A 24,024-nucleotide genomic window follows, 5' to 3' on the forward strand; every position below is an offset into this window, starting at 1 on the left:
TGACATACTTGGTGACGGTCATTGTTGATTCAGGGCGATAGCTATACAAATCGGGTAGTGAAAATGATTAGAATCGAGTACGAGAGAAGCTTATTGAAGAGATTCGACAAAATTATGATCTATACAGTGTGAATATTTATCTAGCACATGGTTGGGCAAACCATCTACTACACTTACCAGATTGCTTCGAGCCTACGACACCAATGGCACATTGGATGGAGGCTATGACTTTGGAAATTGTCATCGCAATAAGGTACAACCTTGTACGGCATACATTTGAGGAGAATGTTTTCGGTTGTTTTACTCACTTGCCATTGAGGTCCCCTCTAGTTCCATTCGAAGACTGCCGGAAATTTGTTATTGCCCGTGTTGACTATCACTTCGTGCAAGTTTTCTTAGAACCTCGTTACCATGTACCACCCATCCCAACATGGTGGCAGGAGCATAAATCGAACGAAGCTACAAGATGCGCTGCTAGTTATGGAACACGTATGCAATTGTGGCACGAAATAATGGGTACAAGCGCGTCGGGAGCAGAATTTAGAGAAAATATTGATTAGAATTTGTGTTTTTATGTATTTTCATGTATTGTCAATATGTACTCAATTATAATAAAATGAAATTTTGTTTAAATTTATTATTGTTGATTAGAAGTTATTTTTATTATTCATTGTTAAGACAAATTAAATAACAAATTAAAATAATATAAAATTATTAAATATAAAATTAATTTGAATTGAAAATATAATTTGAGTTAATCAAATTAAAATTAAAGAGTGGTGCTTAAATAAATAAAGATATGAAATTAAGTAAATAAAGTAAGTAAGTAAACAAATAAAGAATTATAAAATGAAAATAGAATTAGGGGAGGGGGGTAAAACGGGAAAAGAGTGGGTGGGGTGGGGGGAGAGCAACTCTCATTGGTCAATGGTCAAGCATTCCAAGTCATGCACGCCCATGTGTCTAATCACAACGGCGGATTTCTCCGTAGAAACCAGAACAGACAGTCTGTTCCTATCTTTATCATTCAGCGGGATCACCAGAGACTGACATGTACTACTTTCATAGAAGTCCCAGTATATCTCTCTCTCTCTCTCTCTCTCTCTCTCTCTCCGCGTAAGTTTTCCAGGTGAATTTTCTCTCTCCTAATATGGTGTTCTTGTTCACGGCACCGGAATTGCCTGCTAAATTCTTTCCGTGTTCCCAAATTACTGAACTAAACACACAAAACGATCATTATACGTCCGTAAAGTGCTTTCCAATTGATCACGATCATTATACGTCGGTTTCACACGTTTTCAAGTATATATAGGTTAAATTATTTCAATTACTTGCAAAGCATGATTCTTGCCTTGATAAAAAAGTTTCCTTTATTTCTTGGAGTTGATGTGAGACATACATAAAGGCAGTTTATCATGTCTGACACTGGGACACAATCTTTTTCTCGAGGTCCATGTATTTAGTGGTGAACCCCACAGAAATAGTGTATGGACCTAATTTCTGGATTGCACGTGAGGTGGCCCACAAGAACCCAGGAGGAGTTTTTCTGTTTGTTGTAACTGAAGGTTCTATACAAGTGCATTGTTCATGTTTGCACAAATTTCCCATTATTCAAATGGTACAATTCTGCGTCACCGGAGTATCATGCAGGTGCCGATTGAGACCTCATAGAAAACAACATCAATAGGCCTCTTTTTAGAACAATAGAAATTCCTATATTTTGCTTCCGTCGTACCACTTCTCAAGAATTGCGTAATTGTTCATATTATGTTTATTCATGTTTTCTGGTACTTCCAGATATGATTCCGTCGTACCACTTCATACATTTTAGAACAACGGTTATATTGCTATGTTTGACAGGTTTCTTAATGTTTCAAAGCTGAACAACTGATTGCTAAACTTGGCATCGAAGTTGCCTTGCTGGAAATCATTAGTGGCAGAAGCTTGCATTTTGAAACTTTAGGAATCGGTGGCTGCCAATGCACGGAATTTTGGACAGATTAGTTTTATGCTATTTTGCATGAAGTTAGTTTAATTTCTTTGATTATCACATGGTCATTAGATGCTGCTTGTTGTTCTGTTCTTCTTTTGGATACAATAGCTATATATTAACATGCATTTGGTATTAGCAATGCAATCTAGTTGATGTATCCCCTGATGAAAGAAAAATATTGTGGTTTCTCGGACTAATTAAAAGCTTGTCAATAGTGTTTAGAGCTCCAATTTGATGATGTATGCTATTGCAGTACGAGCCATTGATGGACGACTCTAATCCAGAGCCTACCAACTTTCTGAAGGAATTCTACATACCTGATTACATACTTCTGCCCAATTCAGAGGGTGAAGTTCTTCCTCATGTACCAAGATGCCCAGTTATCGTGTTCATCAACTCTAAAAGTGGTGGTCAGTTGGGTGGGGCTGTTCTTATCACATATCGTTCTCTCCTGAACAAAAATCAGGTGTTTTGGCCTATAGAGATTTTCCTTTTTTTCACTGGCCTGTGGTGATGTTAATAATTGCAGAGATCTGGTATTCTATTGATTTTCAACATATGTTCAGACCATTTTTGACATGTGACTGGCTTCTAATTTGTAAAATAAGGTTTTTGATTTGCTGGAAGAGGCTCCTGATGATGTCTTACGCAGACTGTATCTCAATCTAGAAAAGCTCAAGCTTAATGGTGATGAATTGGCTCCTAAGATTCAGGAGAGACTGAGGATCATTGTGAGTTGAATTTACAAAGGTTCTTGTTGCCGTGTATAGCTTACTTTTATTAGTTTTATGAGCTTATGGGCAATATCGCTCCAACCTTACTGACATGGACGTTCGTCATTAGGTTGCTGGTGGGGATGGAACTGTTAGCTGGCTTCTTGGAGTTGTTTCCGACCTGAAATTATCTCAGCCACCACCAATTGCTCCAGTGCCCCTGGGAACTGGAAACAACATTCCATTCGCTTTTGGTTGGGTAGGAAAAAAAGTGTTATTTTGGTCATGATGCTTTAACTTGAAAGACAGTACTCAAGTAGAATGCATTTGTAGCACATAAAGCCTAAAATTAGAAATGGGTCTAGCATTGAAATTCAGTAGCCATTATAGTTTAAGATCATGTTCTTCATAGCCTTGTCTATACCCACAACTGATGCAATTCCAAGTCTCTGATGTCAAAACACTTCATCTAACACCATTTACTTTCATGTCTTTTGTGTAGTTGACAAGGTAATACATTTTTTAGTAGAAACTTATGTAAGCATGCAGTAAGTATTTAGGTCAGCAAGGAGTTGAGATCTCCGAGAAGTTTTATCAACACGTTAACTAAACATACCCCATGAATTAGGTAATCTACATTTTGAACAAGTCAGAACCGATCAAAAAGGTTAGTCATAAGTGGGATATGAAGAAATACATGGGAGTCTATGGGCACAGGAGGCACTAGATCTTATAATTTGAACTTCTTTAAACATGCTGGGTAAAATACAGTTACTTATTGCAAAAGCACTACAAATAACCTGGGTTCAATATTTGGCAGGGAAAGAAGAATCCCAGGACAGATCATCATTCTGTTGAGTCATTTTTGCGTCAAGTAATCGAAGCCAAGGAAATGAAGATAGACAGGTTGGAGCTAAAATATTGAAATATTCCATAGAAGCTGGTTTTCTGAATTGTTTTTTCCTGATGCTTTTTATTGTTTGTGAATATCAAATTATTCAAGGCATGGCTGTGCCTCTACATCCTTTAATCTCAAATCGTCTCCACTACTGTAATTAGTTTGCTGTTTGAAATCATAGTTTTCTTTCCAGTCGGAGCATTGGATATGAACTTCTGCATCCAGAAGCTCTGAAACATTGATAGACTAATGCTCATTTTCTGTCACAATTAGGTTTGTGGTTTTCTAATTTTGTTGTTACTCTTGTAATTTTCAATATAATACAGCTGGCACCTTCTCATGAGGATGAGAGCTCCAAAACAAGGCTTCTGTGAACCAATCCCACCTCTTGAGTTACCACATTGTATGCATGCATACAGACAAATATCTTTAACAGACACTCTGAACATGGTAAGACTATCAAACTTTGCTTATTGTTTCCTGGAAAATTAGGTTCTGCTGATTTACTTCATACGCAAGCAGTTAATAGACAGACAAGAACCTGTTTACACCCAATTTTGTCCCAAAGTGTTTGAAGAGATTAACTTGGAAAATAATGGCTAAAATTTGGATGTGGAAAAGGGAGAGGATCGCCCCTTTGGGTTGACGCCTAGATAGGTGAATTGATTGCTTAAATTGGAAGAGCGTAACCCAGATTCATGACCCTAATCTGGAATTAAATTAATTGGGCCTAAGGACTTTACCTTAAGGCTTGAGAAAGTTCTGCCAATCCTGTACCAACGTTTCGGTCAAGGCCAAACTCCCAAGGGTTTCCAGGACTCTTTAGTAGGTCCAAATCAGTTAAAATTTGGCATTGCCTTATTAGGCCTGAGTCCGGAAGGCCTGAATAAACGGAAATGTATGATAGGCCTGATTATACTTTGAGGGCTAGGCTTTGGTTGATCAACTGGGCCAAGGCGTTTCGCTAGATGGGCCTGACATTGGGGGTATCTTCTGGGCCCAAGGTAGTTGAAAGCCCAAAACTTTGGTGCTTTAGGCCTAGAATGCCTTAAGCCCAAGGCCAGGGTCTCTAGAAAGATGTGGTGGAACAAGAAGCATAGAGTAACTTGCTAGGGTATAGATGGGACCCCACTGCCGAAGTTCCAATAATGGTGGCCATCCTTGGGGGGAAATGAGTGGAAGCAGCATAGGGCCTCACAAACTGCTCATTCAGGCCTGAGCAAGCTGCTCACAAGCAGCTCACTCAAGCCTGTTTGGTTTTTGTTGCGTGATAAGAAAGGGTTCAAGTCCCAAAAATTCCTTTTGTCTTGAATGTTCTTGCAGAGGGAACCAACTTGGAACCTTCAAGGGCCTACAAGGGACGAGCTGCTCACAAGAAGCTCACTTAGGCCTGTTTGGTTTCTGTTGCGTGATAAGAAAGGGTTCAAGTCCCAAAAATTCCTTTTGTCTTGAGTCTTCTTGCAAAGGGAACCAACTTGGAACCTTCAAGGGCCCACAAGGGACGAAAAGTAGCCAAAAGATCTTCTCCTTTACATAAAATTTTCGGCCTTTAGCCTTAAAAGGCCCCAAAGTTCTCCTTTTGGCAAGTACCTATGCAAAAAGAGGGAATAAAGGCCTGAAATAGTTGATTTTAGGCCTCAAACAAAGCTTGTAGCCAAAGTCTTGGAGTAAGGAGCAAGGCGTGGACACGTGGTTCTCACGCATTGGAAGGCATGCAAGCAGCTCAAGCTAGGAGCCTTTGACAAGAAGACATGTGGAAACCATGCAAGCACTTCGTAGCCATGCAAGGCTTATGTTGCTCCCTATAAATACCAGAATTGAAGGCCTTATCAAAGGTCCACGACCAAATCAAGCCCAACGCTTAATCTCAATTTCATTTCAATTACCTTTACTTTTCAGCAAAGTTTGTATCCAATCTAGCTCAGCCTAGATCTTATTTCATTTCCTTGTACTCAAACTTCCTTAAATCGTTAATGGAGTTCATTTAATTCTCAATCAGTCCTTGTTTTCTTTTCTTTCCATTTTCTAACAGTAGTTAGGAAATTTAAAGTCCTTTTTCACTAAAGGCAAACCACGAATCATCTCACGGCCTTACCCTTTAGGTTGTACACAATTGTTTTTGTAGAAGTCAGATTGAGGTCAGCAAGCCTTGAATACCAATTTGGACTGCAGTCCAGTCCTGGCATGCTCACAATACAAGTTTACTGAGTTTTGCTCTTTTTGAGGAAAACAGAACCTCAATTGTTAGATTTGTGTGAAACAAGTCTTTATATGAATAGTGAGATTGAACGTAGTATTGTCTGTGGATACTTGCATTCGTGTAATAATCTGTGTATTTAAGCTGGTGGTACGGCTTTACCCAACTCCGATGCTGCTTCCCTATAGTTATAAAGGAAAACGGGATCTTTATCAGCAAGTTACTGATAAACTTTTTACTATTGCCCCTTCTTCATTGAAGTTCTTGTCTTATCACAGGTAATGGGGTTCTTTAGTAGCTTTTGAAATGAATTTAAACCTGCTACAATACAATATTTGACAAAATGTCAAGTTTGCAAACATCCTGCAGATTTGTGATTCAGCCAATAGTTGCTGAGTAGGAACATGCATTTAATCCTCAGATGCTTAATGTGAGATTTTTCAGGTACTATAGTAATGCAAACATTATTGAGAAATGTGCATTATTAGGATATAAAGACCTTGAGGCACAATTAAATAAGGTTAGTCCGTAAGTCTTTTCTGAAGGTAACCTAATTTTTCAAACGATAACGGAGTAAATTACAACCATCTGGGCATGTTTGGAAAAGTGAATAGCCGCCTTCTTTCAGAATGCTTGAATTAACAAACAATATGCATATATTTTGGATAATCTACAGAATTATTCGTGTAATCTTCTGACTTTAGAATCATAAAAGTTGGTGATAGAGAGTGTACATTTGCAACATGAACACGTGACCACATATCCAGTTTAGAATTCGTGAATTCATTTCTCAAAAAATGCGAATTAACACTCCTCTACTAAGCGGATTCATTGTTAACATAAAATGTAATGTCTGAAACCTCTAGATTAACCACAACTCATGATATACAAGCACGCTCCATACGTTCCCGGACGAACTATAGCCATTAACTTTATGGTGCTGTCATTCTATAGATGGCAACAATTAAATTTCTCCTGCTGATAGCTATGAATGACAGCATTGCTTGGAGGATACACACTAGCATTTACATAGAAATATGTAAGGGTTTCCTTTAATCCCTTGCCGATGTGGGAGTAGTTAGTAGTGAGATTGCTGGGAGCTTCTCTACACTAACACAGGCTTATCCCTTCAATTTCCTTAATAAGGGAGATTCTGGGTTTATGAGTTTACTTTTGTGAATTTAATGAAACAAGTAATTTAAATGTCTATAAACACGCTTTGAAGACGCTACCTCTCTGAAGGCAGTTTTAGAAAATTCGCTTTTGCGCTCTAGCTCTGCGAGTCTTTACTTGTTCCCAACGTGTTGTGTCTTCCATTTTATGGAGATTTGCGTGGTGGGATGTCCGTGTCGGTACTACAGAGGCTATGATTCAACTATTTTCTGATTTAATCCTCTTATGTGCTAAATCCTCTGCTTTCTTATGGGCAACTTTTGGTCACTTTTCAGGAAGGTTACCACACTTTCCGCGGAGGGTTTTGGAATTACTTCAGCATAGGTAAGTGTTATTTTCAAGTTGATAACTCCGCTGGTACTCTACTTGATTGTATACTTGTACTGTTATTCTGAGAAATCTTCCTATTAAAACTATACAAGATAGATTGATTATTCTTGTGAGCCTTTTCTGTCATAAGATATCTTTCTCATACTCCCACGTAGTTGCTGCTTCTTAGGGATGGCAACATTAGGTTCGGCCCGAGTTTTGGTAAAACCAAACGAGAACCAAAATTCAGAATTGAAACCGACCAAAACCACTATGGCTATGGGCATTCCAGTACATCTTTTTCAACACAAGTGGATCTTAGTGCTTCTCAGGGAATGAAAGCTCTGTATTTGAAGTTTAATTCACATGTCTATCATAGTAAAAATGTGGAGTTTTCTTTTGCTTAATTTGGTCCATGTATTCATATCATTTTTTATTTTGCTTTCTGTTGGAAATTGGAATATGTCAGACACCGGTCAATAGGAATACCCTTTCATGTCCTTCTGTAACTAGCATTATGTTTTACCTCTTAAAATTTCTGATGCGATATGTTATTAAGTTTTCTATTTTACAGGTATGGATGCGCAAGTATCCTATGCTTTCCATTCTAGGCGAAAGCTGCATCCAGATAAGTTCAAAAACCAGTTGGTTAATCAGGTATGGTAGCATTATCATGTGCAGTGTTTGGAATGTCGCTATAAGATTGGGCAGCCGCTAAACTGCCTATTTCCTGTACTGAAGTTTTGAATATAAGGTTCATGATGAAGGTAACGAAAGATAAATGGACAAACATGATTCCTTTTGTGCGGTCTAAAAATCTAAGCTGTCATCATATGCTTTAGGGCTCAGATGAGAATAATTGGCATATCCAATTTCGGAGGAGTGTTATATGGAATAGACAACCACCCCAATAGAGGGTTCTGGCACATCTGTTGCCAATACTTGCCGTTGTAAGCACTGTTGTTCAATGGGGCTAGGAATATCTGTGTTGTTTTCCTCTTTCTTTTGATTCTCCTCCTATCTTTTGTATATTTGTATTCTGTTTGCTAAAGTAAAATCTAGACGAGGACAATTTATTCATATACATTGTCAAGGATTCAGTTACTCCAAAAAATGTTGCGAAAACTTAACCGTTCATTTACAATATAGAAAAATGTCATACATCATGTATTGTGCGTCGTGTTGGTGTCAATGTGTCACACATGCATCCTAAGTTACATGTCACGAAATAGAATGTAGCGTGTAACCCACTGGGCACCATTTTTACTTGTGTAGTATTTCCAAAATTCACTCTATATTTAAATTCCAAATTTTCTTCATCCTCAGGTTCCAAATTTTGTTTTTACCTCTTCAACTATCCTATTTTATTTACCAGAATAATGCCCGCTGCATAAGTAACAATGGTAGGAACTGTAGGATAATGACAACTCTAATTTATAATTTCACCATGGAACATGGTGTAGGATTTGTTTACATATGCAAATGCATGCTTGTGAAACCATGATAGCTTGCTCATCAACATCATCCCTGTTTCCAATTAGATAGTAAATGTGATTCACCTTTCTTTAATGAAGAGTGGTCAGTGGTGTATGCTATTTGATTTCCTAATTCCTAATCGGCTTCCTTTGTTCAAGATAAGTGCACCATATGATTGCATAACTTGATAAATGTAGATATGAGCTTGGGGTTCTCTCATAATAACAAAATCATATTGTTATAAGCTTGAGAGGTGATAAACAGATAAACACATTTATGCATAGTTCTGTTCTGGTCTTGTTTTGCATATTTTGTTTCAAAACATTAAAATGAGAAGATGCCACCGGCTGCTTGTTGTTTTGCTCAGATTACTTATCTGAAGATTGTATGTAGACAAGGATGGTTTTGTGCTTATCCGTTCTATCCTTCTTCAAGGTGAGTTTATTAGATATATTCGTCGTGTAAGAACTTTGATATCATCAAGCTAAGGGGAAAATAATGTGGGGTTGATATTTTTATTGTCACTTTTTAATGCATCTAGTTTGATTTATTGGTGTTACTATCAGATTTCCTATATCATTTAAAATAATGTAGGTTTCTGTAATTGTACATATTGCCTTTGAAATACATCGTAACTCTTGGTGGAGATGTGATGGCTTATTTTGAGGATTGTTACTTCTTGTCTTGGGGTCATCCTGTTGGATGGAAATCCAAAATATGTTTTCATTAGTTCTCAGTAGTTTATTTTGCTCAAGTTGTTTTGTTTTCTTGCACCACAAGAAGATCAATTGTTTCTATGTAGGAACATAGCTCAGCTTGCAAAGGTTAAGTTCATGAAAAAACATGGAGAATGGCAGGATCTACACATCTCTCGCAGGTAATTTAATGGAAAATTTTCCTGGGAATCACTTTACTATCGACATAGAGTGGTTTTTTTTTTTTGGTAATTGAAGATTTATTGAAACAAAAGGAATTACTCGACATAGAGTTTTGGTCACTTGGCATTAAACTTGATCTTGGATGTTACCGTCTGCCATCTTATGGTTCTCGCGTATGATTTGTAGAAGATGAAGCCTTATGATTTATCTTACCGAGTAGTTGTTTCTTTAACGTGCAGTATCAGGTCCATTGTATGCCTCAACTTGCCTAGCTTCTCTGGTGGATTAAATCCTTGGGGAACACCAAGTACAAAGAAAAAACTCAATGTTAGTGCTTTTCTTTCTTCTCTGGTGGTTATTTGAATTATCTTTCAGGAACTGCACTTACTGTGGGAAAGTTCTTTTTGCCTTTCACTTCTTTGATCAATGTAACTTGGTGGCATATGCTGTGCAGAGGGAATTGACTCCACCATTTGTTGATGATGGCCTTCTGGAGATTGTTGGTTTTAGAGATGCTTGGCATGGGCTTGTTTTGCTATGTCCAAACGGACATGGGACTCGTCTTGCGCAGGTTAGTGTTGAAACACCTATCAGTAATATTGAATTTTAGTTATGGTTTTGGATGAATCTCCTGATATTAAAGTGAGTAATTCGATCTCATGAATGAGAAATCAAAATAACTTTGGATGAGTGACTTTGTTAAGCCAAGTCTGCTAGAAAATAGGGGCATGCCCATTATCTGTTGCAGCTGTTCTAAAACTAAGATGTGGTTTCAAAATTGTGTGGCAGGAAATGCATGCCTTTCTTATACATAGGAACTGGGTATCCATTCTCCGGAAATATATTTAGTTTCAAGGTTCGAGTCTTACTTGAGCGGATTATAAAACTTGTAGACCAATTTCCGCTTGTTGGTTAGGTTCTTCACAACATTTGTCAAAAGCATTAGCCAATTCACTGTGGCTAAATTCTGTGAGTAATGTTAGGAGAGAAATTAATTGCGAAGGAGAAATAAGATGGATTTCGTGTAATCAGAGTGCTGGTGTGATAGCTCATAATGTCAGGTAGTATGTGACCTTAATAATGGAAATGTTTCTGTTAAGCTTAATTAATCGGAAATCGAGACGCGGTTTTATTGACGAGAATTGCATTCTTGAAAGTTACAGTACTTTTTAAAAAAGTGGACCCTGTTTATTTGGCAGACATGGGTTAAACAAGGTAGCTTACCTTGTTTATTTTATTTTGCGTATCACATACACTCTAGAGAAGGAAAAACATGAAAGATTTGGCAATCACATTACGAGCCATTTAGTTAGCAATCTCAAAAAAACCTAAGACGGCTATTTTTGTGTCTACGATTTTCCTTCGTGCAGGCACACAGAATCCGGTTTGAATTTCACAAGGGTGCGGCTGACCACGCGTATATGAGGATCGATGGGGAACCCTGGAAGCAACCCCTTCCAGTAGACGATGACACTGTTGTGATAGAGATCTCTCATCATGGACAGTTGAAGATGCTCGCCACCCCCAAGTGCATAGCCAAAAGTGTACACGATCAGCTGATGCCTACAAATCATGATGTTGATGGAGAGGATAGAGGTGAAGACAACGACTCTGTAGGAGAAGAACAAAGGAAGTTTGGGGCAGCAGACACATTCAAGATCCCCTATGAGGTTGACATTTCTCACCTCTTTTAAGCAAAGCCATCCTCATTGATTATGTTTTTCCCAGATATTACTTACCTGTAATCAGCTTAGTAGTTTTTCCTCATTTCCGAGGAATAATCCCATGATTGGCTTAGCTTTATTCCATGTAACTACGTGTATAATAGTGTTGCTATTTGATGCATAGATATTAGCTATTTCGTAATTTCCGCCGTCAATGCATCAAACCTCATTCGTCACATACTTCTTTCAATTTTTAGGAGCAGAATAAGGGAAAAGACAGTTGCAGCTCGCAGTGACAGACTCTGGATATCACACGCAGTTAAGAGAGTGATTTATCCAACGTGCCAACCCTGGATCTTGTGTTTCTGGATTTTTATGGCATATCAAGTTAAAGAGACGTGCTTAAGACGAAGTCCTATCCATCGTGCAGAAAGGATGCTCAAGTGGCTGTTTATGTTTTGAATCAGAGACATCAGGTCGCAATGGAACAACCTTATCTCTGGAGCAAAGGCCGTCTACTCGATCGGCTGTTACATTACCTCACTCTGTCAGTATGTTTCTGTTTCGGTTTCTGGTTTTCTGCTGATAGTAACACTCGAATCTGAACACCATACCAAGTGCGAAAATGTTCATCCATCCGGCCAGAATGTTACAATCTTACAACATACATGCCTTCTATGAACAATAAAGTTTACAAACATTCCCGTCTCTCACACACATACACGACAAGGTTAACCTTACATTTGTGACAACTTGTTCATAAACACAATAACTAAATGTACACTAATTAAAAGGTCCCCAGCAGATAAGGTGCAAAACTTTCTCAGCTTTGTCAGCTTCCCTTACCCTCCTTAGCCTCTCGTCCACGCTGACCACCTTCCTCTTCGACTCTCCGGCACCCAAAACCCGTCTAATATCAACGGGCTTTCCGGATTCCGGTCTGGGTCTTGCCGGAGAAGGCTTGATTCCGGCCATCAATACCCCGCTAGAGCTCTGTTATCTATTTATCCCCTTGAACTGCTCTCAAGAAAATCTTGCAGGCTCATATGTATGCCTCAAGCTCAGCCCTTTTATGCTTTTATGCCTGTGGCAATCTGTTATACGACAGTTGCGGTAATGGATCAAAAGGCACGGGAAAACAGAATTGACAGGGTCTTGGGGTCCGGAATTTTGGTTATCAATCTTGGAATGTGGGAAAATGGATATCAGTTGGTTACATTTTATATGTGGAGGATTGGGTCAGTGGGAGTTGTTTTTTTTTTTTTTTTTTTTTTGTTTTCTAAACCATAAGAGGTATCCACACCCAAACCGAATGAGACTCATAAGTATTAGTCTACTATTTGACATTCGGGTTAGAATTGCTTCACATGTCAATTTTTCAACTTGGCATGTCATGTCAAATTTTACGTCCTTAGATTGGAGATTATGTACTCAGGGCCGGCTGTAGAGAACCAACACCTATGGAAAGCATTAAGAAGCAGCTAGGAGGGAGACCATTGGGCACACCCATGAGGCTACCTACATAGACTTTCACCTCCCAACTGGACGCGCCCATGAGGCTACACCTGTTTACTAATTGTTTTGTTGGAAAAAAATTAGCGTGGTCCCTGAATGCATGGTTTTCTCTTAACTTTGTCTTTTCTAGCACATTGTCTTCTGTTACAGGTTTTTTTTTAGAAGACCTTGTGTTACAGTTATAGGGAAATTTGATGGAGTATGTTCAATTGAATGAAATTCGGGGCAAAATATTATCAAATAAAAAGAGAAGTTAAAACATTTATTATTATTTAATGGTGTAATGTTATCTGATAGTCTAATATTTAATTGAATTGTTCATACTGACTAGAAATTCTTCCAGGTGTAATTCTTTTTGTGTAAAAATGGTTATATTTTCGAGTACTATTTTTTGAATAATCTTTTGTTACAGTCATGTGACGACGACAATATTTTCCACTGGAAAAAAAAAAAAAAAAAAAAAACACGACATTTTACATTTAGTCTAATTACCTAGTTATACCACGTGACTTGGTGAGCCTGTGGTTAGGAGATTAAATTATTTACACCGACGGTGTGAACATTTATTTTCTTCAAATCAATTACATTGCGCCACATCGTCATGTTTAATTAATTGGGACCATTGTTTTGACGACGTAGCATAATGTAATTGATTTGAAGGAAACAAATACTTACACAGCTGGTGCATAAAATTTATTCTTTGTGGTTAAAAGGCTCTGCATGTGAGTTTTCGAATCCTACAGCCTATACCTCTGAATAACATGGCTCGATAGTGGTACGAACCCAAGTCATATACTTATAATCTGCGTTTCATTGCATGAGCATGAAATTATCTTTGAAAAATGTTTCAATCTGTTAAAGTTCGCGAGAGTGATAATTAAGAGCGGTAAACTATGCGGTGGTTGGTCCCGAGACACACACAAATGTACGGATCATACAACTTTTCAAAATCTTTTTTCCAACGGATTCCTCCACCTTTTTGAGAGAGGGTTTCCTAAGAGTTTTGTGGAAACAGTAGCCTTAGGAAACATGCTTTCGGAAGAGTGGCGCCAAAATATTTGGTATCCTTTGGATGATTTTCATGCCCAATGGGAGATGGATGATAGAGATTGAGATCACCTGATCTATTGAGTCTTATCTCTAGCAGTATGACACTCGGATGATTCTCAGTACTACTCGATTAAAGTCATCACCATGTGCCAACTGTTATTTTTTTAGTTTGAAGTGTTGTGTGCAATAAGTGTGACTTCTTGTCATGCGGTGTCCGAAATGAAATGGGTAAAAGATAAAGCTGAGTTTGGAGGAGAGCCACTCCCCGAGAAAGAATGAACCCTGGTTTTATCCAAAACTCTGGGCAACAAATTGTATTGTATTGTATTGAGCCAAAACCATGTGCCTTACAGTGCCATACAAATGCAGTTATGCATTATGCACCATCTGAAGCTCCCAATCTATCCTCGTGTATTTTGGTGTTGTTAAACTCACTTGAAGGGCAAAAAAGTCATTTCATTCATACGGTCCCAAATTTCCCTCTCGAACCCATTAGATTAGCTTGCCATTCCCCAAACCACAGGCAAAACAGGCGCAGCCACTTGTTTCCCCACTAACGTACCATGTTTGGCCTCTTTATATATGTAGGCTCAAACTCGGATTGCAAGTGCTTCATCAAATCATAGAAGTATAAAACTCCTCTCCTCAAATAGACCAAGAACGACGGCGGCGACAACAACGACGAAAACAGCAAGATGAGTTCAACAAGCAGAGCATGGATTGCGGCCACGTGCGTTGGGGCCGTGGAGGCGTTAAAAGATCAGGGATTCTGTAGGTGGAACTGTACCATGAGGTCGATACACCAGCATGCCAAGACCAATCTCCGGTTCTTCCCGCAGGCCAATAAACTGTCTCCTTCGTCATCGGCCATGGTTTCGTGGGAGGAGAAGGCCGAAGAGGCGGAAGAGTCACTGAGGAAAGTTATGTACTTGAGCTGTTGGGGTCCAAATTGAGATCAATCAATCTCTTTCATAGCTCAATTTTACTATTTTTTCCATTTTTTTTGAATGTGACATATAATGTAGCCGATTCCATGAAATTGGAATTAAGAATGTAAAAATTCCATGGGTAGAAGTTTTGGGACAGTGTCAAATAGAAGGCGGGAAGGGAAAATTGCACTTTCCTGGCCATTAGGCTTGAACATACTCATAACACTTCTCACACGTGGTGAAACGTTAGCTTCGATTCTAACATAGGAGTGGATGGACCTCTTAAAGATAGTGGTGCGGTGTGATGAGGCAATATTCCATGGCAGGGTAATAGGTACCATACTTGTACTTTCATTTAGTGTACCAAAAAAAACATTTCAATTGAAACTTAGCAATTGGAAGAAAAGCAAAGGAAAACAAACAAAGAGAAAGCAACCGAGCTAGAGGGAGAAAAAAGATGCAGAAAGTGACTATTTGTTTTGTGTTGAGCAAGAAAAAGCTGAAGTTAAATGTTGTAATTCACGAACACTAAAAAGAGACTTTTTCACGGCCGCTTCGTGAACAGGGTGTTTACGGAGCGCCGTAATCTCAGCCGTCCATCACGCAATCAATGACTGAGATTCGTTTTCAATTATGACATGTCACAATTAACTTTTTCCCGAAAAAGTTTTATTAAAATCTCGACCGTCCAAAACACTTTTGGACGGCAGCGATTCACTTCCGTAAACTTTATTTATGGAAACTTCCGTAAAGAAGTTTCAGGACGTGTTTGGATAATTAATACCTGCCAATGATATTTTCAGCATTAACAAATGTTCTAGGAGTAGCTTATAAGCACCGCCACGTTGTGTTCCGAATTCTCTCAATCCTTTGTCTAACAAGTTTTGAATACTTTCTTTACGCATTAGTTGAAAAGAAAAGTTTTACAGAAACAAAACAAAACTCTAATCCTACTCTGCTGTTTTAAAAACTACCCGGCCTATAAAAAGAGTTTTGATTTTTGAGCTCCACTTTTTATTGATAGCGCTTCACTTTGTTCATGAAATTACGTTAAAAGTGGAGCTCCATTAGTAAAAAGTAAAGCGCGAAAATCAGTCCCCTATCAAAAAAGTTAAAATTTGGGGCCCACAGCCCACCCTTGCACGTGATACCCGTAGGGGGAAATGGAGCCCGAGCCACTGTCAAGGCCCATGGCCACCCCCCACAAAAGGACAGAACTACCCTGCACTTTATGACAATATTGTACATTTGGTCCAATTACCTATTTATAGCACGTGAATATCAAAAAAAAGTTATAGCACGTGACTTTGTGAGCCTGTGGTTAAAAGGCCCTGCATGTGAGGTTTTAATCATACAGCCTATACCTCTGAATAACATGGCTCGATAGTGGTACGAACCCAAGTCATGTACTTATAATCTGTGTTCCACGCGATAGCAGGAGCGCAAAATTATCTTTGAAAAACATCCCAATCTATTAAAATTCGCAAGAGAGATAATCAGGGCCGGTCCAACCCTAAGGCCCAAGAGGCCTGGGCCTTGGACATCCCAAAAGGGCCAAATTTTAGGGGCGCTCCAGTTATTTTTTCATTTGGGCTTGAGTAGAAGTCTTTTTGGGCCCTATAGAAGGAAAAAAAAAGAAAGAAGAAGCCCATTTCAATTAAAAACCTGTTGGCCCACACGGATCCAGTAAGAGCCCAAAAAATCCTCGGTGGCCTTTTTGTAAATAAGATAAGAGATCTAAATGGTGTTTAATTGAAACCCATTCTCTAACAGTCTAAAAAAAAATATAAACGCAGAAAATTTGAAAAAACGAAGAACGAACGGAGAGAAACATGAACGAAGGAACGGAGGATCGATTCTCTCACGTTTTGCCCTGAAATTGAAGACGATCGATTCTCTCACGTCTGTTGGTGATATCACTTTCACCAAACGAAGGGGGAACTGGGAAGGGCACTGTGTTCGACTCGTTCGAGACTTCGAGGTATTTTTTTTTTTAGGATTTCTGCTTATCTCCGTTCTTACTTCTCTCAGTGTGTATATACATTTTATTAAATTTTGGGTTAGTTCAGGGTAGGTTAGATACTTAGATTTTCGGTTTTGAACTTGAACCAGATATTCACAGAAAAAGGGTTGGACTTTCACGAGGATGAAGAATAATCAGAAAAGGGATTTTAGGATTTTGAAATAAGCTTAGAAATTTAGAACCTTTAGAAGAGATCAGGATTGACTCACACCTTCTTGTGAGCTCATTATTCCAGAATTATATTCTCAATCGGTCAATCCCTGTGGCTGTTGATGACTTTGTTCTAGTTGACGTTCCTGTTTTAGAGACACTTGTTCGATGAATCTCTCTTGTGCCCTTGGTCTTTGGACGACTTGGAAGCTCTCTTTCTCTATATACAAAATCCCCATACCTCTCCTTTTCTTCAAAGATGGGGAACTCCATCGGAGCTTTCAAGTTTCAAACAGTTAGTTGGTCTGTTGCTGATTACCGTCATTTTATATTGCTTAAATGTTGAAGTTTGTAATTTAATATTGCTCATGAGAAGTGAGACTCTCTTTAATTAAATTAAGTTCAGTTGAGTAGTGATAGTGATATTATGGCTTTTTTTATTCTCCACTTGATTTGAGCTTATTGGAACTTGAAATGCAGGACCAGTATATACTAGTATAATACACACTGTAGAGTCTTAGAGTATATCCCCCATTCGCTTGCGACTTGCGAGGTTTCAAATCGGTAAGTATTCTCTTATTATGCAGAGCCCCGGCAGGTGGTGCTTAGATTTGTATTGTTAAATGTAGAGCCCTAGCTGGTGGTGCTTAGATTTGTATTGTTAAATGGAGAGCCCTGGCTGGTGGTGCTTAGATTTGTACTTATTTTGTTAAATGCAGAGCCCTGGATGAAGGTGCTTAGATTTGTTAAATGCAGAGCCCTGGCTGGTAGTGCTTAGTTTTGTGCTGATTTAGTTGACATTGGTTAGTGCTTAAATTTAAAAATATCTTATTTATCTGATTATCAGTTAGTGCATCATTAATAATAATGTTATAAGCCTCTTTTTTTAATTATTACTTAGGTGCATCATGCCTAAACATTAACTATCTGGTCATCAGAAAAGAATAAAGAAGCAAAAAACAGAAGCATTAATAAATTCTCAAAAAGGGGCCATTAGAAAGTTTTTTTCAAGCAACGAAAATGTACAAAGTTCAGTCGAAGAATACGAAAATTAATTTGGTGACTGATGACGCTGAATACTTGGTGGATGAAGAACCAATAGAAGAAGAATGTGGGGATTTGGGGGGTGAGGAAGTCTATCAATGTATCAATGAGAGCAGTGAAAGAGGTGGATTATACAAATTTGATTGATAATTTTGCTTCTAGAAATGCAAGACGAGTAATATTCAAGTGACACTCATGCATTCTTGAGATAATATGTATTTGCCTATTTGGAGTTTTTGTATTTTGTGTTCGTATTTATGATTAGTAGAATTTTATATTGGTTTGGCTTTATTGTATTGTGATTATTGCTGTAAAAATTGTTAAGTATTAACTCTTTAAGGACACTTTTTTTTTATTGATTTTGGGCACTCAAAACTCTTGGGCCGGCCCTGGAGATAATTGAAAGTAGAAAATTATGCAGCGGTTGGTCCCGAGACACACAATCACACACAAATGTACGGATCCTGCAAACTTTTCAAAATCATTTTCCCAACAGATTCCACGACCTTTTTGAGAGAGGGTTTCAAGAAACTAGTGTCCCAAGAGTTTTGTGGAAACAGTAGTTGTAGGAAACAAGCCGTTCAGAAGAATGACGTCAAAATATTCGGTATCTTTTGGATGGTTTTCATGTCTGATGGGAGTCGGATGATAGGGATCGAGACCACTTGATCTATCGAGTCTGATTCTCAATACTACTCAGACTAAAGTCATCACCATGTGTCATCTGTTACTTTTGAAGTTTGGAGTATTATATGTAATAAGTGTGGCTCCATGTCACGCTGTATACCAAATGAAATGAATAAAAGATAAAGATGAGTTTGGAGGAGGGGACCCACGCCCCAATAAAGAAGGAACCCCTGGTTTTATCCAAAACTCTGGGCCACAAAGCATTGTATTGAGCCCAAACCATGTGCCTGCCAGTGCCATACAAATGCAGTTATGCATTATGCACCATCTGAAGTTCCCAATCTATCCTCGTGTATTTTGGTGTTGATAAACTCACTAGAAGGGCAAAAAAGTCATTTCATTCAAACAGTCCCGAATTTCCCTCTCAAACCCATTCGCTTGCCATTCCCCAAACCACAGGCAAAACAGCCACCGCCACTTGTTTCCTCACTAATGTACCATGTTTGGCCTCTTTATATATAGGCTCAAACTCGGATTGCAAGTGCTTCATCATCAAATCATAAAAGTATTAAACTCCTCTCCTCAAATAGACCAAGAACGACGACAACAAAAACAGCAAGATGAGTTCGACAAGCAGAGCATGGATTGCGGCCGCGAGCGTCGGAGCCGTGGAGGGGTTAAAAGATCAGGGATTCTGCAGGTGGAACTACACCATGAGGTCGATACACCAGCATGCCAAGACTAATCTCCGGTTCTTCCCGCAGGCCAAAAAACTGTCTCCTTTGTCATCGGCCATGGTTTCGCGGGAGGAGAAGGCCGGAGAGGCGGAAGAGTCACTGAGGAAAGTTATGTACTTGAGCTGTTGGGGTCCAAATTGAGATCAATCAATCTCTTTCATAGCTCAATTTTTCTGCTTTTCATTCTCTTTTAGTTTTTCCCTTTTTTGGGGAGTGACATATAATGTAGCCGATTCCATGAAATTGCATGGAATTAAGAATTGTAAAACCCAAGTTGATAACAATTTCATGGGTGGTAATTTTGGGACAATGTCAAATAGAAGGCGGGCGGGGAAACCTGCACTTTTCTGGTCATTGGGCTTGAATATACTCCCAACTCCATCCACACATGGTGAAATTTGAGATAGGGATAGTAGTGTTGTAACTCACGAACACTAAAAAATGGACTAAACTTTTCAATCCTAATTTTCTTGGAAGAATGGTGGGGAAAGCTAAAATGCACTCTCGCTTCCTTCACTCGGCATTTGTGGTGGTGCTAAACCAAAGAAGGTTTTTAAGCGTTGGTTTGGGCCCCGTTCCGCTTTCTTTTTAAACCTTCTTTTTCTAAAAAGATGTAATTTTAAGTTCAAATATAATGAAAATGAGAAATAATTTTTTTAAATTTTTTTTGCACTGTTTAAAAGATTTCAATGAGATCTTTCAAATAAGATTCATATTGGTAGAAAAATTATTTACGTAAATACATAATTTTTGAGCTTGAATTTACATTTTTTTTCTAAAAATTCATTTTTTGATAAAGTGGAACACTTAATCTCTAGCTAAGGCTAAGAATGAAATAGTCAAATCATTCGATCGTCAGTAATTATTTTTGGGAGTACTAGTTCGCAAGCACAGCTACATTGTGCTCCGGAATTTCTCTATCCTTTGTCTATCCCTGGACATATACGTTCATAACTTCCCATTCAAGAGTTATAAGCCCTCACCAACATTATAAAAAAAAAAAAATAATCAACTTGATTAAATATCGATAGGTATATCAAATTTTGAATTTTGGTTTACAAAATCAACGGTCATAGATTTTAAAATTAAACTGTCCATGATTGTTCATTTTCTAATCCAAAATTCAATTTTTAATATAGGTATTGATGTCCGATCAAAACTCATTTTTTTCGTGGATAGACTATTTTGTGGGCCTTATAAGATGGACGGTTTATATTATGACAAAAAATCTATAGTGGAGCCCATAACGGGCGGTGGTCCAAACCATAGGTGGAAAGACTCAGAAAGTTTTACAGAAACTACAAAACTCTAATCCTACTCTGCTGTTTTAAAACTACCCGACCTATCAAAATATGTTCCGAGTCTGGATGGCAGGGTACGCCACAACCCCTAGCGGAGGCTTGGGTTCAAGCCTTTTCTCAATGGTACTAATGCCATTTTGTACTTGGGTTGTATTGTGGAGGTGATAGTTTGTCTTCACGAACAATTGCTATGGCTCGAATCAAATATTTCTACTAGCGGGTGGAAAGCTCCTATAGTCATGTGGTTCATGCCTAAGAGAGTTACTATGCTGGTAATTTTTTCCCATCCTTTTTTAATATGGAAAAAATATATATACCAAATAGTGTTAAAATTTGGGGCCCACAGCCCACCCTAGCACGTGATACCCATAGGGGGAAAGGCCCGCACCATTTGTCTTGGAGTAGAATTGGAGCCACTGCCATGGCCCATGGCCACCCTACGTGCCTCTCCTCGCACAATAGTAGTATTAGCATTTCATGGCCCATCCCCCACAAAAGGACAGAATTACCCTGCACTTTATGAAAAAAACAGGATACGAAAACAACGCCCTGGGTGGGTCCCACAGTGTTGAACCAATCCTGATTGGGGTGGGGTGGGGTGGGGTGGGGTGGGGTAGGGGAGAAAGAACAAATTAAGGTGTTGGAGGATAACCATTGGTTGCAGGGGGATGAGTCACTGGATATGCACGCCACCTGCCCCCCCATTTCGACAGCTACATTAAACTAATCTATGCTAACGATAAATTGACCTTCCACTCGCGATATTTTCGAGGCGGTTCATAACATGTACAGTACTATATCGTGGGGAAATACTAAAGTACATACCTCCGTACTCTATATACCCGTATAACCAAACCATTGAGAGACGTAACCAAATCATTGAGATCTGCATAATAATTGAAGGAAATGTTTTGTTATGCCTCTCAATAATTTGGTTATTTGAGACTTTTGAGTGCATATTGTACGGGAGTGTGTACTGTAACATGACCCTATATCGTGCTCAAATATTACCTAACCCATTTGAACAAGGCCATTTGTTTAATGGAACATGAAGCATCGAGTTAGGCCTTGTTCTGTTAAGGGAAATAAGTATTATAAATTTTTCAAAAAAGTATTTACCTTTTGAATTAAAGGTGACGTAATGTGATAGAATGACCTATCTCGTAAAACGAAAAAATAAGTAATTAAAAAATAAAAATCTTAGCGGAACGTGACTTAATCAGCATCCAGCACCAATGGCGCGCCGGAAATCATTCGTTTAAAATGATGAGAGGGTTGGGTTTGATGGGTGAGACAACTTTTTACGGATCAATTCGAGTACACGTAAAATATCTCCAGAAAATTACCTGTATGTCTAGAAAACCAAAACTTAATTTTCACTAAAGATGAATTCAATTTTTATTTATCTCTAAGGATAATATCATATGAAAATTATCATTTTACCCTTCATTAAAGTAAATCTCCCTATAATCTAACTCGCCTTCAACCCGGCCCAACGTGCCATATATATCTTGTAGGATACTATCTTGCCGATTTCAGATCGAGTAGTACACTGTACATCATCCTAAGTTAAAATACCAAAAAAGAGAGAACGATAGAGTAATATGCTAATGTGTCAATATCGTTTTTATAGTACCAAACTATAAGTAGTATACAAAATCTTAACATCAACAATTATAATTTTGGGATCATTATTTTCTTAACCGATACGTGATTAGTTTTTGTTTTTGTAATGTGGAATGTCTCGAGTCAGCTCGTGCACATCTTAAACTAATATTTACAATCATTTCCACAGTCCGTTTCGTAAGCGTGGGGTGAGGTGGATACTTAATTGATTAATTCATCACCAAGAAGCATAAACGTGTAATAATCATAAGAGATACAGATGATCATGTTGTCACGAGATAGTAATGATTATTCTCATACTCCTACTTTTGTAAACCATGAATAAGTCCAAACAATAATTCAGGAAAAAAAACAAATGCTCTCTCGTTTCCTCAAAACCCACCACCTCTTCTTCTTCCCCAATTTCCTCTCTCTCTCTCTCTCTCTCTCTCTCTCTCTAGACTCTATATATATACCCCTTACTCCTATCATTCAAATCACAAGAAACTCAGGAAACCCAAAAGCAATAAACTAAAAAAAACACTAATCCTAAAGTCTCTCTCTCTCATCATCGTACTGCTATAACAATTTTACTACTTGTGAAGAACACACAATACTATATATTACTATGAGTTACCTGAACAGGGTTTGGATGGCGGCGAGTGTGGCCGTCGTGAACGGCCACTCCGACCAAGGCCACAAGCTCAAGACCGGCCTCAAATCCATCCACCACCACGGCAAGAAACGCTTCTCCTCCGACCCGGCTGACCTCCGCCCCTTATCCGCCGGGTCGGACCTGGCGGCTGGGAGTGGTGGCCACGGAGAGGACAGAAGGAAGCAGGCGGACGAGACGATACGGCAAGTGATGTACTTGAACTGCTGGGCCCCCAGCTGATGATGATGAGCCGGTTGGTCGCAGGAGAAGAGATTCGAGGTCGTTGACCGCGGCGGGAGGTCAAGGTTGGGAGGAGTGGGTTGACTCGGGGAGGGGTGGTGATCGAGGAGGAGTTTTGGAGGTCAACTCGGTGTGATGGTGAATCTTGGGGATGGGATGGTCAGTCGTGTAATAACTAGGTTTTTTTTTTCCCAGTCCTCGAGTGTAAATTGTGTTGTGTATCGGGATGTGAACTTAATGAAGCTCGGAAAGTTTATGTAAAATCTCAATCTATGGATAACTAGTGTGAAATATATACTTTCAACTGACGCTTTCACGTTCGCAAATGAAGCTCGGAAAGTTTATGTAAAATCTCAATCTATGGATAACTAGTGTGAAATATATACTTTCAACTGACGCTTTCACGTTCGCAGGCAGAGCTCTCTGACCTGATAACTATTACCATGGCCTTTCCGTCCAACTTCGCTCAATCATACACGTACATTATGTTACTTAGCTCTGAACGCCCTGAAAAACATATCTCATCCGATTGGTTGAGAAGAAGATCGAGTGCTAATTGTAGATGGATGGTAGTAAAGAGATGGAGATTTGCAAGAGAAGGGAGAGGAAACAAGTTTTGCAGGGTTGGTTTTGGTGACTCTGGGAACTCATTGATTTCACTAAATGGAATTGGAATGCCATCATTTTTGGATAAGACAATCTTCAAGACAGTCATCAAAATATCATGAAAGACATAATTTAACGGTGTCTGGTTTTTCATGATTATGAGGAACCAAAAGGCATACCCTATTTGGGCAATGGCAGAATGTGGGACAACTCGGCAATATATCCCCGAGGACACAGGTGA

At 38.8% G+C, this 24,024-nt stretch overlaps 4 protein-coding genes and 1 long non-coding RNA gene across 11 annotated transcripts; all 5 read left to right on the top strand.

The window, feature by feature from the left end:
- Positions 1–1,178: 1,178 nt before the first annotated feature.
- Positions 1,179–12,001, top strand: LOC131321933 (diacylglycerol kinase 5-like). Of its 7 annotated transcripts, none has more exons than XM_058352980.1 (14): positions 1,179–1,302; positions 2,247–2,459; positions 2,602–2,724; positions 2,837–2,965; positions 3,527–3,612; positions 3,931–4,054; positions 7,250–7,298; positions 7,858–7,940; positions 9,127–9,194; positions 9,562–9,636; positions 9,877–9,964; positions 10,092–10,208; positions 11,008–11,307; positions 11,559–12,001. In XM_058352980.1, exons 2-14 carry the CDS (start codon positions 2,259–2,261, stop codon positions 11,595–11,597), a joined length of 1,482 nt encoding a protein of 493 aa, XP_058208963.1. In that variant the 5' UTR covers positions 1,179–1,302; positions 2,247–2,258; the 3' UTR covers positions 11,598–12,001. The 7 variants fall into 7 exon arrangements, with proteins under 7 accessions (XP_058208963.1, XP_058208965.1, XP_058208962.1 ...); XM_058352982.1 differs by lacking the exons at positions 1,179–1,302; positions 11,559–12,001 and adding exons at positions 1,342–1,618; positions 10,427–10,493 and having other exon boundaries at positions 11,008–11,129; XM_058352975.1 differs by lacking the exon at positions 1,179–1,302 and adding an exon at positions 1,386–1,618.
- Positions 12,002–14,477: 2,476 nt separating this feature from the next.
- Positions 14,478–14,937, top strand: LOC131321934 (uncharacterized). The gene has a single exon (XM_058352983.1). The coding sequence runs from the start codon at positions 14,562–14,564 to the stop codon at positions 14,817–14,819; it is 258 nt and encodes an 85-aa protein (XP_058208966.1). The 5' UTR covers positions 14,478–14,561; the 3' UTR covers positions 14,820–14,937.
- Positions 14,938–16,580: 1,643 nt separating this feature from the next.
- On the top strand, positions 16,581–18,376 carry LOC131321935 (uncharacterized). Its single transcript, XR_009198664.1, has 3 exons — positions 16,581–16,776; positions 17,449–17,665; positions 17,702–18,376. It is a non-coding gene; the product is annotated as an uncharacterized LOC131321935 (long non-coding RNA).
- Positions 18,377–18,886: 510 nt separating this feature from the next.
- LOC131321936 (uncharacterized) lies at positions 18,887–19,730 on the top strand. The gene has a single exon (XM_058352984.1). It carries the CDS (start codon positions 19,260–19,262, stop codon positions 19,515–19,517), a length of 258 nt encoding a protein of 85 aa, XP_058208967.1. The 5' UTR covers positions 18,887–19,259; the 3' UTR covers positions 19,518–19,730.
- A 3,028-nt stretch (positions 19,731–22,758) lies between these two features.
- On the top strand, positions 22,759–23,482 carry LOC131321939 (uncharacterized). The gene has a single exon (XM_058352986.1). It carries the CDS (start codon positions 22,911–22,913, stop codon positions 23,175–23,177), a length of 267 nt encoding a protein of 88 aa, XP_058208969.1. The 5' UTR covers positions 22,759–22,910; the 3' UTR covers positions 23,178–23,482.
- The last annotated feature ends 542 nt before the right edge of the window (positions 23,483–24,024 follow it).

This window comes from Rhododendron vialii, chromosome 4a (genome assembly GCF_030253575.1).
Source record: "Rhododendron vialii isolate Sample 1 chromosome 4a, ASM3025357v1".
NCBI classification, from domain to species: domain Eukaryota; kingdom Viridiplantae; phylum Streptophyta; class Magnoliopsida; order Ericales; family Ericaceae; genus Rhododendron; species Rhododendron vialii.